This window comes from Pezoporus wallicus, unplaced genomic scaffold, assembly GCF_028554395.1.
Source record: "Pezoporus wallicus isolate ANWC-B61680 ecotype Strahan unplaced genomic scaffold, APGP_CSIRO_Pwel_v1 contig_593, whole genome shotgun sequence".
NCBI lineage: Eukaryota > Metazoa > Chordata > Aves > Psittaciformes > Psittacidae > Pezoporus > Pezoporus wallicus.
The window spans coordinates 5468890-5488918 of NW_026642342.1; the positions used below are offsets into that span (position 1 = coordinate 5468890).

At 35.1% G+C, this 20029-nt stretch overlaps 1 protein-coding gene across 3 annotated transcripts in view; it reads left to right on the forward strand.

The window, feature by feature from the left end:
- DENND1B (DENN domain containing 1B) overlaps nt 1-20029 on the forward strand; it is a 155338-nt gene that overhangs the window by 96069 nt on the left and 39240 nt on the right. For all 3 annotated transcript variants that reach the window (XM_057428951.1, XM_057428952.1, XM_057428953.1), the window contains 3 exons: nt 5457-5557; nt 11128-11173; nt 12683-12784. In XM_057428951.1, coding sequence (XP_057284934.1) covers nt 5457-5557; nt 11128-11173; nt 12683-12784 — 249 coding nt within the window. The remainder of the gene's footprint in view (nt 1-5456; nt 5558-11127; nt 11174-12682; nt 12785-20029) is intronic.

The window sequence follows — 20029 nt, forward strand, 5'->3', positions numbered from 1 at the left end:
GAAGGTAGGTCTTGGTAGCTGTTAAGTATCTGTCACAGGTTTGGTGCCTGATCTCATTCCTGATCAAATGGGATTTAGATATGGATGCAACTCTAACAAAGCTTGTAGTCTTAGGAGATGTAATAATGTAGAGGAGGGGATTCCTTTCACCTGTACATCTGTTACCCTGTCAGGAAGCAGGTAATGGTTTCTCTATAGTTCTTGTGAACTGGGAGTTTTGGGGTAACAGCAGTAGGAGTTGGTCCAGTTTAATGGTTACTGTAAACGTGGTGGAATGGTGACCTGTCCCCTACAATTTATTGCCATAGGTATTAATAAGTAGATGAGATAACTAAAAAGAATCTTTGGCATCTTTCAACATATGTGTGGTCAAGGCAGTGGGAGGGAAACAGTTCTTTGGCCCAGTGGGGCTGTGAGGGAGGAGGGACATGGTGTTGACAAAGATTGACAGTGCTTGTGGATTTTTCAGGATATGGTTTTATCACAGTAGTTCTTTAGCTGCCTACAGTAGCTTGTGAAAGGTTGTTTAGTATCACAGGTTAATTTCACTTCAGCATTTTGTCCAACTTCTGTTGCTGTTTTTGGCTTTCTGACAAGATTCTGCTAATCAGTTTCTGTCTTTCTAGTTTGTGTGTTGTGGTTTATACAGATCTTGCCACCTATGTTCTGCCTCTTTTTGAATAAAATAATTTATATAGATAGAAGGTTACTGCCAGGTAATTTTGGGCCAGGATATGCAGGATACAGAATAATTATTGTCCTGTTACTCATCAAAGTCATGTGAATAATAGGTATCAAATAAGCATATGTGTGAATCTGCAGCAAGCCTTATCAGCCAAAGTAGTATGGCTCTAGACATGTCAGTGTCTTAGCAAAATCTAAAACTGGGGGAAAGAAAGAAAGGAAAGAAAAAGAGGCCATTCTGTTTGATATCCAGAATGGAAAAGTTCGTTGATGGAAGTGAGCTTTGAGGTAAGCAGATACACACACATCAGAATTACTGCATCCACATGAGGGATAGGGAGGAGCTGCACTCTTCATGTTCCCAGGAGCAGGTAAACCAGCTTTGATCAAGTCATGAACTAAAACTTTTCCTGACGGTTCATGTTCAGCAGTGCATAGATTTGGAACAACAGTCATCCCAAGTGGCTGCTTATTGCCATAAGGTGGAAAGTAACTCATCAATGTCTAAGGTTTGTGCATTATTTTGGTCTTGCAGGGGTTTGGTAGTAATTATTTTACTTTTCATAATGAATTTTGCTAACAGACTTTGTAACGTGGTCTCTCACCATTTGGGGAAACTCTGCTATTACCAGGCACATAGTTCCAGCTTTGCATTTATTTATTTATTTATTTGTTATTCTGGAGGCAAAGATAAAGTTAATTGTCTCAGAAGCCCTATGAAACTCTGGAGAAAACGCCACATACTTTCCTTGCGGGGTGCTGAAAGCTTATATGGTGATGCTGGCTGCAGTGTCTTATCAGAATAGATCCGAAACAGGCTGAAACTTTCAGTTCCACTCAGTAATGTTAGTAGTTCATTATTGAGAGAATGGTCAGGAAACTTCTTTTCATGTCTGATACAAAAGCTAGGGATTTCAGATTAGTCTGAGGGTTGAACATTGAAATTTTTAGTTAGAAGTTTTTTTGAGTAGGTCAATTGACCCATGTTGTTTATGTAATTTAAATTACTTAGATTTTAAAATGATAATCAGATTTATTTTTTAAATCAGAACCATTTAAATTAGAATACATTATTTGAAATAGAGAAAAACAGTCTAAAAAAGTGTTGGAAGCAGTAATATTAAAAGTTCTGTTCAATATTAAATGAGTTTCAGCAGACAAAAACTTCACTTAAAAACTGCCTGCCCATTTTATGGATAGAAGCGCAACTCTGGTAGGTCTTTTCCAGTCCGGTGGACTATAGGAGGATGTGTCAATTTCATTTATTGCTTCAAAACATGGAATAAGCTATCATATTTGCAGTAATTAGGTTCTGCAGCACTGTTTGGCTATAATTTAAGAAGTTTTTAGCGAACAACAGAGTTGAGCAATGATATATATGTATATACATAAATATATAGAAAATTTTGTTGGACAGATGCTTTCACCTTTTATATACAAGCTTATCTATAAAAGGGGATCACAGTTGATGTGTACTCCAGCTGTTGCTGACAAAATAGGTAAGGTTGTACACAGGATGGAATATTACTTCAATTAAGGATAACAACTGCCTGTCTTGAAAAAGAGCCTGTTTTTCTGATCTATAACATTTATCTTTTTTACTTTATTTATTAAATTTTGATGATTTCCGTTAGAATAGGTAGCAATCAACAGACAGGCTCCATGCAAATGCTTTTTTTCCCTAAATAGCGTAAAGAATTGCTTTCTGCAAAAGATCCCACCACTTGGTCAAGCAACAGATGCTCATTTCTGCAGCTAGGAGCTTGTGCTGTTCTCTCTGCCTTACCACCTCCTCCCTCAGTGTTCTGCAGGGTCCCTGCCGGGTCTCTGTCTGGCTCCACTTCCAAGCACAGATGCTATCAGACAGCCCCCAAATCCGGTGTTGCCTTTATATGCTCTACCTGCTCACTGACTGCTTTTCAGATCTCTTGAGCTGTCTGGTTACTTAAGACACGCAGCATTATTCTAGATTTGCAGTAGTCCCTATTCTATTTAGAAGAGTGAATCTGTCAGTTACAGGTAAGCTAGTTAAATAGCTAATGCATTTGAGAAATGCAGTCACTGTTGAAGCAGTAAAAAAGGCAAAAGGAGAATTTGCCAGAAAGTGTGCAATTTTTAATATCAGTATTTGCTTAAAGGCAGAGTTGGCACAGTATTAAAATGTCACACAGTTTGAAGAGTGGCAGAATCCCATATCTGCTTGTATTACAGGCTGTATACAACAGGAAACTATAAAACATGTTCATGCCATACTAAAATGTTTGGAAACCTATTGCAGCAGCGTAGATGGAAATGTTTAATTAAGATGTTATTAAATAGAAAAGTGAGGAACAGTACAACAAAAACTTGGTGTGTAAGTAATCAAATCTTTACCTTTCCTGCTAGAAATGCTAAAATTCAGTAGATGTTTTTAAATTATAAATGTTAAATAGATGCTAGTCTGGGTGCCACATTAAAATATAGATTGTAAAACAGGAGAGTTAATAAAACTTCAAGTGTTTTTTAAGGAATTATCCACTTCCCCTGTTAAAGTGATAACTAAAATATAACACACATATGCATAAAATCGGAAATATTTCTTCATGCAAATAGTATAATGATCTTGATTCATAATTTAAGAATGCCGATTAAGAGGAAGAGGGAGGAGGAGGCAACTGTATGCATTGGGGGATATCTGTGATAATGTATGGTCAGCTTTATTTCAGTCTGTGATTGAAATACACGAAATGCTAATTTTTATACAGATAGATGCAGCTTGAAATTTATATACAATGCACAATGGTATGCGAAGATACTAATTAGTAATTCCATATCCATTTTGAGTAAAAGAGAAAAAAAGATGATGCTGAGCTTGACTGTGCCACAGTAGTGTTAGATAATATGGAAATAAAACTCATAAATAGCACAGTGTAGAAGGGGGATAAGATACTCATTTATTTCTTCCCCCCAAACAATTAATTCTTAGTAACAAAAACAGCCATTATTATAAGTCTAAAATAAGAGTAATTGTGGGGGTTTAATGTAAAAGTAAGAAATGAGATGTTAATTTGAAACAAAGAGTTTAAATACAGAATTATGATATACTTGGCTTAGTGTAGCTGTCAGGCTTGGGCAGTTCGCTGGTCAATAGTGACATTCTGTGTGTCAGTGAACAGAGTCTCCTGATACCTTAACCTGCAGTTCACACATTACTGGAGCTCCAACTGTCGAACATTCAAGTCCCTTGGTACTACTGCAGCTTCCAGACTCTCCTGACTGGCTCATGTTTCATTCTTTGGCAATTTGCCCTAATTACATCCCTCAGGAGCTTTCAGACCCTCTTCTTTTCCATATTTAATCGTGTTATATTAATCTGAGTGCTGAGCAAACTATGCTGCACGAATTGTGATTGTCCGAGATTTTTGCTGCAATGGTCTTACAATTACTTTTCTTCATTTTTAGTGTAAAAATACATGTACGAAATGGCAATATAAATTTTATTTACAAGTCTAAATGTCCAAGACAGCCAGGGAATGAAAGCTTTAACTGCTGCTCTGTTCCACAAAGAGGTTTTCTTTTTTTCCCTATAGAATCCATAATGTTTTAGCATTTGCTCTATGGACATGATTTACGTTTCATTTTTAGCTCTTCATGTTGTTATTATGAAAGTACAAGTGTAATAAACACTGCTATTATCAACTTAACCTCAGACAGTAATTTTGTTGTGATATAAAACATCAGGACAATATTGTCTTTTTCCATAAACTTGGTGACTTCTACATGGGGCATTCCCTTTTAAATTGTTTTTTATTTTTCTTTATTTTTATTTCTAAATGGAGTTTGTAGTGTTTTATATGCTGGGTGCAGGCTGCCTTATTTTGAACACAGTCTTGATGTTTCCTCATTATGTTGTAACTGTGGCTGCATAATAAAAAAATCTGCATGACTCCCTGATAGCAAAGTGGTATTTTATGGATCAAATGTGAATTCGTTAGGTATTGCAGATTATTTTGGTCACTTGAGGACTGAACTTGACCTCATTTCTAATCAATTCCTAGGTTTTTCTGGGGGCAATGGGTGTTTTTTTTGGTTTGCTGTTTTGTTTTAGAAAAACAGTGGTGTCCGTTTTGTATGGAAAATGGATCGTAACACCTTTCTTGGTTAAGGAGTCGTTCGTTTTCTGGCAATGCTAATGCCAGCCTTGCCAGTCTCTACTTTGGGAAGGGAGTTTTGAAAAATTGTAAAAAAAAAATAAAAATAGAATGAAGTGCTGCTTTGCTGTCACAGGGAACACTGACTTCAGTTTATTTAAAACAGGAGTTAATCTTGTTCTTGTGCTTAGTGCTCTTCTGCAGCTTCATGCAGGTTCAGATCAATTCCAGTTGTTCCAAATAGTGGAAGTGTGAACCGAAAAGCTCTGCTGAGTCTTTCCTGCTCAGCTGAACTGAGTGCAGCTAGGGTACACGCGAATTCTGTGTGTTCTTGGCAGTACCTGCATCTGACCATGATGAGCATCAAGTAGTGAATGTTTATTTTCCTTTGTTAGAGGAAATAGCTGAGCAGGTCTACCTTTTAATTCACTTGTTAGCCTGACTTCTTGCAAATGTCGTATGTGTGTATCCGAGTTCTTCATCAGTGCATTTTGGCACTTACAAGTAATTTAAAGAGTGCTGTAATAGGTTGTTGGGAGAGGTTAAGATTCTTGCATGTCTGAAAATTAATTTAAGATATTGTATTTTCTTTTTATTCATATTTTTTTGTTGCGAATTCTGTGTGTGTGTTTTTATTTTTAGTTAACTGCTTGTGTTCATGCGTCAGCTGCATTGTTGTATCCAATGTATTGGCAACACATTTACATCCCAGTGCTTCCTCCACATCTTCTGGACTACTGCTGGTAAGACAGCTAACCTGTTACCCTCATTTCTGAGATTCCTTTTTTTTTGTAATTCTGAGTTACTGGTATAAAGACTAACTACTTATGTGACTGAATAGACTTAATCCAGTTTACGAAAGTACTTGAGCCAGTGCTTAAAGAACAGATATTTCAGCATGCTTTTTACATGGTGTTTTGAGTTGATACCTTGAATTACGGTGCTGATTGCTATCAATGCAGCGTTTAGAATCATGTCTATAAAAACTGTTCCTGTTTTATTGCTAGAGAATGCATTCAGTAATTTAAATGTGACTGTTTTATGGTTTTCTCTTATTTGGCATTTATTTTAACTTGAGATAAATTATACTGATAGAAGTATTGAGAACAAGACCAGTTATTTGAGAATCAAGTGTTAGTAGGCATCAATGTTCCCATTAGGACTATACAGTGATTTAATATTTGTATTTTAGACTCTGCCAGGTTCAGGATCAGATCGAACACCTTCCCAAATGAGCTTAAAGTCTCCTTTTGATACTCTAGGAAATTTTCATTATAGGAATTCTGTTTCTCCTGATGTGCTTCTATTCACATTATAGACTTTGTGGTTTTGGCAAATTTTAAAGTTAAACAAGAAAAAAAAATCACCTTTTAGTCACTTCTGGTCATTCAAGGGATGGTGTTTCCGCATGCCTGTGTTTCTGGATTTCAGGCTAAGAAGACATCTACTGTCTTTTACTTGTAGTAGGGCCAATGATACCAAATAAAAGTTTCCATTATAGTACTTAAACCAGGAGTATTCATCCCTGGAGACTTTAACTAGACCCTATGGATCTGTGGTGGAAAAATGATCCATTTAAAGTCATTTTAGAGGTCAGAAATTATTACTATGTGTAAAACCTGAGTCCAAATCAGATGCCTACCAACATAAGTCTTCATTTCTGTTAATGTTTTTCTCCACAGAAATAAATCATGCTTGTATGTTTGCTGGGCTGTATGTTTTTGGTAGTTTGGTAGTGTTTTTCTTGTTTGGTTGGTTGGGTTTTTTTTTTCCTGGAACCTATAAATATTGATGTGCCGTTGAACTCTACCCAGTCTATTGAACTGACTGTTTTCAGAGAAATTCTCATTATGTTTCCTTATGTCTCTTTGATTGTTTTTTTTCCTCAAGTTTACAATATTTGCTCATGGTGTATCTTCTTCTGGTGTAGTTCCTATACTTAACGTGTATATTATTTATTGTTTTTAAAAAGAAATCAAATATTCTTCTCCCACTTCTCCCTTTACTTTCAACTATAGCTAAGCCTTTCATCTTTAATGATAGTTTTCTTTTGAAGAAACTCTGTCCTAATTGTTTTTCCTCCTTGCTTTGATAAAATTCACCAAAATGGGAGTAGAGCTTCGATGTGTTTGTTTAGGGATTGTGTTGCTTGAGCTTACCACCAGAAGCTTTGTAATTTCTTCAGTGTCATCCATAAATGCTGTGTAGATCAACACCTCTATTCAAGCTGTACCCTGCAGAGTGCAACCTGAATACTGGAAGATTTTTTTATTTGCCCTCCTAAGCACAGATAATGTTTCCAGAAATAATGATGTTAGATGCTGTACACAGCTTCTTGTGATGATGATAATAGATGAGATTCTAGGTCATTGTGGCATGACCTGAGAATTTTTTTACTCATTAAAAAGAAGCATGGAGTTTCTTAAACTTGTAAAACTCATATCTCTTTTTCTTTTTCACAGTAGTACAATAGAGTGGGGAAAAAAAGTTTCCCATTTTTAGAGATGTTCTAATGGAAACACAAAGTTCATGAAAGGAAATGCACAACTGATGAATTTACCACAGTAACTAGAATTCAGACCTTTTAACTCAGATTTTTCGTGCATGTACATTTCTCTGTCTGATCATGTCTGGGTTTGAATTTCTCTTTTGTGAGGCAGGTTGGAATAGTGTAGTAAAACCACATAAAATACTTAGCTTTCCTTATGTTACAGCATATTAACTGTAAATAAGTGTTTTCTTCATAGGTATGTAATATATCAAGTTAGGAAAACTTAATGAATTCATAAGGTCAAATTTTATGTTAGACCAGACCTAGTGTGCAGTCAAAGACGATTGTGTCAACCTAGAGTTAATAAAGTACTTTTCTAAATAATTTTTATATTTTCATTTTTATATCATTTTGGTGGAGCAAAGTTCTTTTATAAAAGTGCCTTTTTTCCTTTTAGCTTAATGTGCATTTTCATACCTAGAAACTACATTGTCATTGCTTCACTTGGACTTTGTTGGGATGTCTCCCAGGAACTCTCATTTTCTTAATGTTGTTCTGTGATGGTGCTCAAATGGGTATCAGTTTGATAATTTTGTTTGTTCTAAGTGAGGAAGGCTATTCCTAAACAAAGTTTAAATATATTTAACTCTATTGCAGATCAGTAAAGCTGATCTATATTAAAAAATTGTTTGAATTCTTCCATTTGCCTTTAATCAAAATGCGTCTTAGGTTTTATCAGGCAATCTGATATACAGACTGGTTTTAGATGTAACAGATGTTCTCAAAGTAGTCCAAGCCCATGAAAACTGAGCATCGGTGTGGACTGTGACACCATCAGGATTGGCCAGGTTACGAGTACTTTCAAGGTCTTGTGCGTGAACATACTGTGTATTTATTTGCTTCAGGATGGTTCCCTCCAGCCCTACCACCCCGTAGATTATCTCAGCCTTAAATTTCATTATGAGAGCTCCAATGCGAGAATTGGAACAACTATCCAGGAAAAAAAAGAAAAAAGAGATAAGACATTTATTTTTCTAAATGATGGCAAAATATTAGGCAGTGAAAGTAATTTTCATTTTTGCTCTTTCCTCTTTTTAGAGGAAGAAAACTGAAAGTAGTTAACTAAAAAATCTAGTTTTCTGAATATTGTTTTAAGAATTGTTTTTTCTTCTGCAATTAAGCAAAAAGATACTGGCATGCTCAGCCCAGTAGATAGCTGGGTTTTGAGGAAGCTTTTACAAAAACTGAGTTTGAGCATTGATATAGTAATTATATTCACATAAAATTAATTCCTGTGAAGGAGAAAGCCAGTTTCATCAAATTTCTGTGTAATTTCTTGGCAAACTAAGGCACTGATATAAAAATGTATGACAGCTTTGTCTGTGGATGATAAAGCATCTGTTCTGCTGATGCTGTGGTAAGAATATAATGCAATTAGAAAATTCAAGTTGCAATTACAACATATCTTTTTATGAGATTTGGTCTCTTCTGAATTGGGCTATATGCACACCTGTTTTCATGAGAATGGGACAGTTATTTTCCAATTAACTTGCCTGTTTATCATAACATAGTAATTATTTTAGCCAATGATGCTGTAGATTAATAACATTTTTGGTAGTAACATGCATAAGCAAGAGAAAAACTATATAGCAGCTCCCAGTAGTGTCATAGTAAGCAATTTCATGTACATATTACAAAACTCTGCTGTTAAGGCTTCAGAATCCAGCAGTAATAAAATTCATTCTTTGCTGAAAATGATCAAATAGGCTTTCCATACCTGCAATTTTTATTTCCTGTATTTTCAAGATGTTTATCTAATTAGCTTTGTACCTTTATTCTCTTAACTTCTCGAAATTGAAATGATGTAGCTGTTGCTTTGTTCTGTAGAAAAGAGGTATACGCTACCCTTTTAAATGACAGATTTATTACTGGAGCAAATTGTCAGCTATTTTAAGTCAGTACAGGCCTGGTGAAGCTGCTAGAACAGGGTTGGTGTACAAGAAAACAAATGTGCATAAAATGCACAGATGATGTAGCACTTGTTCTCACTGTAGTTTCTCCAGTTCATGTTATTTGTAACATTAAGATACATCCTCAGGTTCATCCCATTAGAGTATTTTGCTTCATATTCAGCATATGAATCCTCTGTTACATGTCAGTCATAGTCATTCCCATTAGCTTGGTTGAACGTTACATAGTATAAAGCATTCTTAAGATTACAGAGTGTTTAAAGCTGTCTCATTCCTCTCTGAATATAAATGTGTGTCTGCTCTGTACAATTCCATGTAATTTGTGTTTAATCCGCAAAGGCGTAAGGTCTTAGACTGGAAGAAGTCATCAGAGGTACTAAAATTTTTCAGTGTTGGCCTAAGAAAAATATATGTGGGGACAGAGGGCTCTCCATTTCTCTTTCTGGCATTCCCATTGCCTAGAAACCTTACGCCATACCAGTTTGTAGTCTCAGCAAACCGTTATTTCAATAGTATAAACATGATGAAAGCTTGTTTTGGCCCCAGCCAGTTGTTTTGTTTGTCTGGGGTTTTTCAAGGGGTTGTTAGTGGTTTTTTTTGAGGTTTTGGTTTTGCTTGGTTTGGTGGTTTTTAGTTAGTTTTGTTAGTTTGTTTATTTTAACCTATCCTCTCCTGTTAATGGGAGCAACTGGTTAACCCATAGGGTATACAGGTTTTTCTGAAACTGACAGCAGTGGTAGGCAGGTGAGAATTGCTACTTTTCTGCCTAGAGGTGGGACCAAATTGAGAAGGCCACTGGGAACTTATGGTGCCAGACAGTGGCTCAGATTCCTGATCAAATTAATACAATGGGAGATTATTGTTTTATTATTATTATGTTTTATTAGTAGTAGTAGTACAATAGGAGATTATTAATTGTATGTCAACTATCTGTGTAACTTTATGTAAATCATCTTATCTTCCATTTATTTTTCAGATAATGGTTTTATTCAGTGTTTTTCTCTTTGGTCCCTTAGTATTTAATTTCCCACTGAGTTGCTTAAACCATCTTGTGTATTGCTTGCTTCTCTGGAGTGAATACGTTTAGTAATCTCGCAGTACTCAAAAGTGTAATGGTGATTGTTGAATGTTTTTTTTCCCTTCAGCGCTGAATACTGAATATATTCTCAACCAGATGTTGTCAGAACACACTCACTAGAGAAAGAAAGAGAAGATTATAGGAAACCATGATGAATTAGACTGACTATTTCAGTTTCTTGCTTGCATACTGCAGGAGGTCTCACTCCAGAGGCTTTGTGTTGATATTTGTTTTGAGAATATAGTTCCCTGTCTTATTCAAATTGGAAATGAGAAGTTTACTAGCTGAAGTTAAACAGGATACTATACAGCTTGCAAGCACCCACCAAGGAAGGGTTTCAGAAGCACACACAGAATCAAAAGTGGCATTAATTTTGGGTTGCAGTGTGGTGATGTTAAATATTACAGTATTCTTCAGAATAGTGTTTTAAAACCAGTGTAGTTCTAGAGACAGACTGCTTTTGGAACAGCTACCAGGCTAGCTCTGCCATACAGTATGGTTGGTTGTTGAAGCCAGGTATGGCAAAGTGGTTAGCCAGCTGTATACATCTTCTCACTCATACTTTACCTTTGATTTTGTGGTCATGCTTACTGCAGAGTAAATAAATAAATACCCTTGTCTAGTAAAAATTTAGGTAGCAATTTTCTTAATTTAATGCTGAACAGTGAATGTTAAATAAGGACTCTACGTTCCAAGATTTTAAATCTTTTTGCTCCACCTGTTTTGTACTAGTTGGTACTTAAAAATTGACCTTTTCCTCTTTTTTTCCTTCAGTGCACCAATGCCTTATCTAATTGGCGTTCACTTAAGCTTAATAGAGGTAAGTTTACTATTCACTTCTGCATACTGGTAAGCTTGAGGTGTGTGTGCCGTAAATGATAGTGGACAAGCTTCTGGAAAAATCTCTGCATAGGGACATACAGAATTTAAGTCTCAGGTGTTTTGCGAAGTAAGAAATGTCTCTCTGAAATCTTACTTTTGAAGCATTTTATGGACACATGTAAGTTCTACATTATGATTTCTTCCTGTGTCTATCTCTCAGTGATGGGTTTTTTTCCAGTGTTTTTTAGTGATTCAGCAATAGATTTTCCCAATGACAAAAGTTAAAATTTATTGTGGAGTCACCATCAATCAGAGTTCAGCGTCATTCTGATTTCCAAGATAATTTATATTCTGTCCCTCTTGAAATTTAGCCCATAGCATTCATAACTATTAATTTACAACTGAACATTTTTTTGCCAAAAACCAAGAGGTAGCCTTTTTGGATTTGAACATATAATGAAACAATAGAACTCACCTGAGAGGTAAGTAATAGCTGGGTCATAAATAGCTTTGCCTCGATCCATAACCGTTTGATGACACCATTAAGCCTGTGTGTGAAGTCTGTTTATCACGCAGAGTAGATAATTTCTTAGAGAAATTTATGTGATTTCCATTTCTGCTAAAGCAGTTTCTAAGGAACAACTCACATTTCCTGAGCTGATGAGGTGGGTTCTTCTCCAGTCTGAGCCACTAGCACTTTTTTGTTTCTAGAAAAGAGCCTTCTGTCATGTGTGCTTCTTAACTGTAGGCATAGCCTTATGTTCCCTCAAATCAGGTTCTTATGACCTGCATACACAGATTGTAGTGTCTTGACAAGGATCTTTTTCCTTATTCCATCAGAAAATAATGGAACAGAAAGCCTTGCTCTGGAAAAAAAGTCACTCAATTCCTCCTTGACCGCACTATTCTGTATTATTCTAGGACCATATAGAAAAAAGTTCCATCATTTTATTTTATTTTTTTTTTCCTGAAAGGAACAAATTGTTTAATTCTTAGCTGCTAGTGAAGTCCACTGATGGAAAGTTGTTTCATCCATTTTTCTATAATGGTAGTAGATGTCACATGCCTGGGACTTACTTAAATCTGCAAATAATTACATAGTTTTCTCTGGTTTTCATCTGATTATATGCTTAACATCCTATCTGATTTTCACAAATAGGAGAGAATGAAATGTTGTTATAAGATACGTATAGCTCCAATATATTTAATTATGCTTTGTGTAAATCTTGGTTTCCAAGTATTCATTTATTAAATGTGCTTATATTTCAGAGATTATTAATATAACCTTACTGTTTGAAGGGGAAGGGTTTTTAAAAGCTTCTCTGAATCCTGCATCTAATTCACAAATCCTGCACGTAAAGCTCAGAATATTGTCTTTGCCATTTTTGTCCTTTGTAGAATCATCGTTTGTATGATATGATATGATAACAAAAATGCAGTTCCTGAGGATGCCATAATAAAATGCTTTTGCACTTTCTTTCTTTTTTTTTTTTTCTCCTCCTAACAGAGAGTGAAAAACAGATCACTGGAGGATGTGGTTTTGCTAAATGTTGACACAAACACTCTAGAAACCCCTTTTAATGACCTGAACAACCTACCTGGTGAAGTGGTGAGTCTTACGGGTATTTAATTCTTTCTTTCTTATATAGATGCTTGAATTACTAGTAGTTACTTTTGCCTGGTTTTGCTGGTATAAAAGGAATAAGGGGGTGAAAAGCGCCAAGTGTAGACCCCTACATTTGAGATTTTTAGCTTTTTGACAGTTGAGGAGACGTTGAATGGAACATCATATTTCTCATTGTAAAAGTAGGATCATAATTATAAAGCTAGCTGCATTCATTAGGCATAGCTGCTTTAAACGCAAGAGTCTCTTCATCTCATCTTAATCATTATATTACAAAGTAGGCATTTCTGTCTGCCTAGTGGCATGTCTTGCAAAAGAACGAGAGTTTTTGAAGGCAAAAAGAAGAAGGGGGCCAATTATCGGCTTCTGCTTCCCTGCCACCTGCCAGCGCTTTCCTTTTAATTAATGATCTGATGGCACTGGTCAATATAATAAGAAATGCTTGTACAGTTGGGGTCAGAAAATTCAGGCTTTGATCTTCTTCAACTTTCTGAAACATTTATTTGTTTTCTCTAAATTATTTCAGTTTTATTTTAATCTCTTCTATCCTGCTGAGGGCTGCGTGAATGAAAACCTATACTGTTTGTCATTTGCTTTGGCAGAGCAAAGACTGCTTACTTAGAATTCTATTTGTAAATTAAACTGCAAACCCAGTTTGTCATAAAAGACATCTGATCCTTTTGAAATGACGAAAACTGTCTTTTGTCTGTAAAGGATGATAAATTAAGTGCCAGTTCCTTCTGGACTTTGATCTTGCAGAGGGTGTCCCCCCCTCCCTTCCCCCCTTTTTTTTTTTAATCCTTATTGCCTATAGGGGAACATACTCTGTATATCATTTTAAATAGTCACAAAATTCACTTACCTTGTTTTTCCCAATAGAGCTCTAAAAGCATTTCATTGTGAAACCACTGTTTTGATTATTTAGTTATTGATGCTCGAGCTATCACAAATGGTTGTTGAGACAAAGAATTTTATATGAAAATGTGAAATCAAAGGATTACATTTTCTGAAATTGTAAATCATAAAAACCTAACTCCCTTAATCAAACTAAGGTGCTGTAGTGACATACTATGTCTTTTGGTTTTGTTGGTGATTTGTGTATATTTATTACAATAGAAAGCAAACTCTTGAGGATTATATTAATGTAATTTCCCTTTCATTTTAATCATGTTAAAATCTGTATTTTTAATAGGTCATCTGTTCAGTCTTTCTTCTGATTCAGTATGTTAATGTATGAAAAAGCATACGAACCTATACACTTACATGTAGGTACAGTAATTTTGCCTGTATTCTATTGTTCAAGAGTATAATCAGTTAAGTAAAAAATGAGTCTTTTCTGGTGTGTCAGTAATTTTAACTGACCTTGCGTTCAGTGTCTAAGGTTGAGGTTATAATGGCATGGAGGAACATACCTCTTGCCAAATAATAGCTGGATGCAGAATTGAGAATTAGGCATCATCTTCCATAAGATTCATCTTCCATAAGATACTGGAGGTGTAGCTGGAGGTCCTTCAAACAGGAAAAATGGATGTTTGTGCAATGAGAGGGACTTCTCATGTATTTTATAGATGCATATTGGACTGATCTCTTAAATGAGTAGGCTAGCATGAAGAAAATAAGGATACAGATCTTTGTACATTTAGAAGTCTATTCACCCCCAGGATATATGCATGTTACTATTATTAATGTTAATGAAGGTTATCCAAGTGTACAGGCTATACAGTAGACTTAAAATATTTGATTCCATATCGAATATAGAACAAAACAGAGCAACCTATAAATATAAATATATTTGCAGAATTTGAGGGTTTTATAATGAAGCTTTTAATTTGAATATTCCCATCTGTTCCTCTACTTCAGTCTGTAAAGCACTTTAAAACAGCTTAATGGAAAACATGTACAATTTTAGTGGGAAAACCTGGGAACAAAAGGCACTGAAAATATCTGTGTTTGGCTCATAAAATGACAACATGTTTGTCCTCCTTTTGCATTCATGAGAGCCAGTGCAACTGCTAACATCTCAGTTAAAAAGTGTAAGACGTAGGAGTGTAGAGTCAAAATAGTAAGTCAGACTTATTAAAACAAATGTCAAAGATACTTGCATGTGAAACACATTAACATATATAAATAAACTTTTATGTATGTAAGTGCAGTAAAACTTCTGATGAAAAAATATGGTGAGTACCTCTGAAAAGTGTTCAAATAGAATAGAATGAAGAACTGAAAGCATAAAAGAAGCTGTAGTCTTACTGTCCCTTTCAAAAATTGATTCCAGGTTAGTTTGCAGCCTAACAAACAAAATGCTGTATTTTTAAAGAGTTTTCCAAAACTGTTTCTTGTGTCTGAAGGAAATTGAGTAATTATTTTCTTGATTAGTAAGCCTGATGATGTCCTCACAGCATAGGTATTTAATAGGTAACCCGTGTATGAGTAATATGTCTATTAAAATGCTCTGATTTGTGTATTTTTTCATGATAAATCTGAGATTGAAAAAAAAGTTATTATATGGCATTATCTAATAAACTGTATAATAAATTAACTGAGATTTAAAGGCATTTTTAAATCATTCACTTAAGCATTTAAATTATAGTTACAGGCTAGATGACTTTCTATGCATGTGAACTCTATTATTCTGTCAGACTGACCAGTGGTCTTGACTGTGCAAAGGTCAGTGGTCACAGTTGTCCTGAATTACCAGTCCTTTTTTCATGTGGACCCTCTGCTGCGTTGCATGCTGTAATCTTCTTAATGGCTTCATTCCAATATTCACACATAATATTTTAGATTTATTGACTGTTAGAAATACTACCATGCCAGTAGCAGTTCCGCTACTCCTAAGGTATTTAAAATTGGAAAAATAAATCAGTGCAAGACTTTCAGGAATCCTTTGTTTTCTTAGAGGAGGGAAAATCCCTCTTTTTCCTCTCTTCTGACAAGAACACTTGTTTTTAAATTTCATCGTTTCACTGTGAATTTGTCTATTATTTTATAATTTAAAAAAGAAAAAAAAAAAGAAAAGCAAATACGTAGCTACTTTGTGGGAGTAAATTTCCTAATGCAATAATACATAGATCACCAGTTTAATGATGTAAGACATTAAAAAAAGAACATTTGTGGTGTATATGCATTGGTATAGACCATAGACAAAAAATTATAAGCTTTGGGCCTGATCCTGCAATACCTGCTTGCAGGTAACTGACAAAAGACTATTCCTTTGCTCAAATTTGAACACTTCAAAAAAAGCTTAGAGAATTGAGGGCGTTTCTTTTAGCAACCAAGTCTTAACTGATTTCTTCATAGACAAAGCAGAAATTTATAAATATGATTTTCAGGCTTTAGAGGTTTTTAGGATCTTCTCTGGTAGTTAAATATTGTTAACAGTAAAATCTACAGAGCTGTTGAAATATGTGTGTAGCTCTTGCAGCATGTGGTGCTTGCAGAATCTAAACAGGGTTTTGGAATTTTAGTTTTGAGATTCCTAAAGTCACAGGATTTTAACACTTTAATTGGGCATTTGAACGTTACTGCTCTAAAAGTAGCATTTGAGAAGTAGGCTGTAGTTGACGTAGAACATTAAAGTTACTTTACTACAATTACTGGGAGTGCAAATTATTTCTGAAAATACAATGATTGGTAGTATTATAAAGAAGTTATGGTCAACATATAGCAGTGAAACTGAAGAAAGTGGTTTTTTTTTTTGTGAAATTTGCATATTATAATTTACTGTGTTTTCGCCATCCAAAAATAGCCAGAATTATTACTAATATATTTTAGAAACTCAGAGCAGTTTGCTGTGTTTGCGGTGTTATAAGGCAACTGTTTATTTTGAATAAATTCTTTAAATCGAGATCCTGTTGAGCCTTGACGTAGTTTTAAAAGGTAGAATATGAGATTAAAAAGTACAATTAATTTTGAAAACATTTGTATTTAGTTGTTTTCAACTAAACAAGTATCTGTGTTTAAATGCTGGAGGCCTTTCTGAGATGTTGAAATCCTGTGTTTGTAGATAATATCAAAGATGTAGAAGCCCTTTCATTAACACTATTGATCTTAAATCGTATCAGATTCCATTTTGTTGTAAGGTTTTTGTTTTGTTTCTCTCCTCTGCTATCTTCTCTCATTCTCTCACTGTGGAGAATGGGCTTAATTTTATAGTGACATGAGCTGATGGGGAATGACAAAAAAAAGTTTAAAGTATAATAGCTGTCACTGATACCAGAGAAATACCTGGATATCTTGTTTTCAGAGATCTGGTAGTCACTGGGAACCCCAGTGCATAGTTCTGCATTTCTCAGGCAACAAATGTTTTGAAGACTTCTCTATGAACTTAAATTTGTATGTGCGCTTAAGTTTTTGCAGGAGCAAAGGCTTTAAGTAATAGTTACATGATATTATTAATGGGGTGTTTATGCGCAGTTCTATTCTTCTGCTCACATGGATATTGGAGATATTAGTCATGCTTTTTTTCTGATCAGTTATATTTTAGGAATCTTAGAAAGGACATAGGGTGATTATTTTAAAAAATGATGCTTTTTGTTTTGATGACCAACACAATATGTTTCTACAATTTAGGAATGCTTAATTCCATACGAAAGCTAAATCACATATCAATCTCGTGACTTAATAAATCTCTGAAAAACTATGCTATTGATTTAAACCCTCCTGAAGCTCCGATTGCTCTTGATTGGTAGTGTTTAGCAATCCACTGAAGTCACCTTTCTGTGAGAAGCCGTTGCTAGGAGAAGATAAAAACTGTTTGCTTCTAGTGTAAATTAATAATACCATTTCTAAAATGGATTCCTAGTGTCTTCCATAAATAAATTTTAACAACATTCTAACCCCTGTGGTTTGTTTTTTGAGTTATTTTTCTTTTTTAACTTTGTAAGAGGCTATTTTTGCTTAAGACATGCAAAGAATGGGAGAAAAGAAGCTTGGCATTTTAATCATAGGTAGATGGATTAAATCGTACATGAGGAAAAGATTTTGATAAAGATGGTGCTTGGTTTGTTGTTTTTTTTTTGCTTGATGTCAGAATTATGTAATTTCTTTGAAACCTTAAGAGCTATTAATGATGTCACCAAAGGGATGTCTTGTTTTTAGGTTCATGGATCTAAGCAGTCACAATCCTGCTGTGCACCAAGTCCTCCTAAGTAGTTCAAATCACCCAGTCTCTTACCTACACCTACTGTATTGACTGCAATAACTATCATTCTGTCTTTGATTAAACTGTGGAGCTGGGACAACTTGCCAGTAACATACCCAAAGGTTTAGCTGGGTTTGCCATCACTTGGTGTTAGAATAAGCCCTGAGTAAGCACTGTCCCTCTGCATGCGTGTTTGCTTACCTCAGCAAGCAAACCTAGGCAGGTCTCAAGGGTGCTTCAGACTCCAATTGTGACAATGGGGAAATCAGGGTTGTGGCTCACATTATCTCTGAAGGCCTTTTCTTAAGAGCACTGTGCTCCTAGTACTTCTGCAGAATAGTCAAATAGAGCTCTTCCTGCCTTTTGCCATTACCTCCTGAGAAAAGCGGAAGTTGGTGGAACTTTCTTTGAATTCCAGCACAGCATTTCTGAGGCTCAAACTCCCTCCAGAATGGCAGCACAAAAATGTGCATCTGATGTACGCATTTTCGTGCTGGAGAACCTGGCTCTAAATTGCCAGCCCATTGTGATGTTCTTAATATTGTTGAACTAATAATGTACAAATACTGCAGTGAAGCAGATTTGTTGCTTTCTATTGTTCTTTTCAACAGTTTTTTGCTTAAAGCATCCTGTTTATCGACTTATGTTAGGGTACATAGAGCCTGCCAGAATTAAGAAAATCAGAAAATACCATTTTCTTTCACCTCTCCCACATTATCCAATAAATCCTCTGCTCTTACATCATCTTTACCTCCTTTCTTCTCTTACCTTGTCTTACCATCTGCCATAATTTCCCCCAAATTCACAAGGTATAATTTAGAAGAATGTAGACTTAAAAGAATACAGAGAATTTTCTACCTCTTCCCTCCTTTGCATTTAGAAAAGTTAAGCTTTGTCTGTCATGCCAGAGACAGCATCTTAAGATTGACAATTCTTTTTTTTCTCATGTTACTGCTTATGTTTTCATGAAACTGAGCTGACACTGATGGGCAGATTTCCCTTCTACAAAGGATATATGCATTTATTTCCCCTGGGATTAAATTGACCTCATTTTTAATAACTTTGAAATAATCATACAATCCAGAAAAAAAAAGGGCAAAAAAACCCAAAACAAAGCAAAAACCCAAACCAACAACAACAACGAAAAAAACCCTAAACCAAAACCATACATTTATTTTTTCAACCTTGAACTGCAGAACAGATTTTTGTACTCAGACTTGTACTTTTTTATTCTTTCTTTTGAGGTGTAAGGAAAAAACATAAATGAGCATTGGTGTGTGCTTTCCATGGGCTAAACGAATCAGGCTCCAAACTTTTATCTAGATCTATGGAGCTTGGATATAAATTGAAAAGATCACAGCTATGGGGAAAAGACCTATACTGTAAGGGCCTTTTTGCATAGGTTATGAACATCATAACTCAATAATTTTTTTTTCAAAACTATAGTTATAATTGGACCCAATGGGGGTCTCTCTCTTTGATCAGATCACAGTAACTGTGACTTTACACTGGAAAATGTCACTACTATGAAGGTTTATCACCTGTAGAGCTGGTCTTTTCTCTGATGCCGTGTTCAGTTCTCATTAGCATTATTCAAAGTTTAGTTGTTAATTAGGTTGACACTTCAATTACAATCATCATCTACAAGAGCAGTCAGGACTGCTTGCATAAAGAAACAAAAAGATACTCATTCTTGCATGTATTTCTGAAAGAACGAAAGCTGTCTTGGTGATAGTTTGTGTTTACAATGTTTTGTTTAAATAATAACTTTATTACTTTGTATTGTATTTAGTGACTTAAATAATTGCTTTATTGGGTATACTGCAATACAAAAGGATGCAGAAATATGTATTCCATGTAACTGGAGTAGATCTACTTCTCCCGATGTCCTCATTATGAAAATTAGGAGAGTGTAGGCTATAACTGGGTGTAATTCTGCGTATCTTTAAACAATACTGTCATAATTTCAGAATAACATGATTTTTCTCCAAAGTATCTCTGAGTAAGTTATCTCAATCTAAATTTTCTTTTTTTCCCCTAATTCTATATAATCAGCAATTCCCATTTGCTAAGTAAAAAAAGACAGG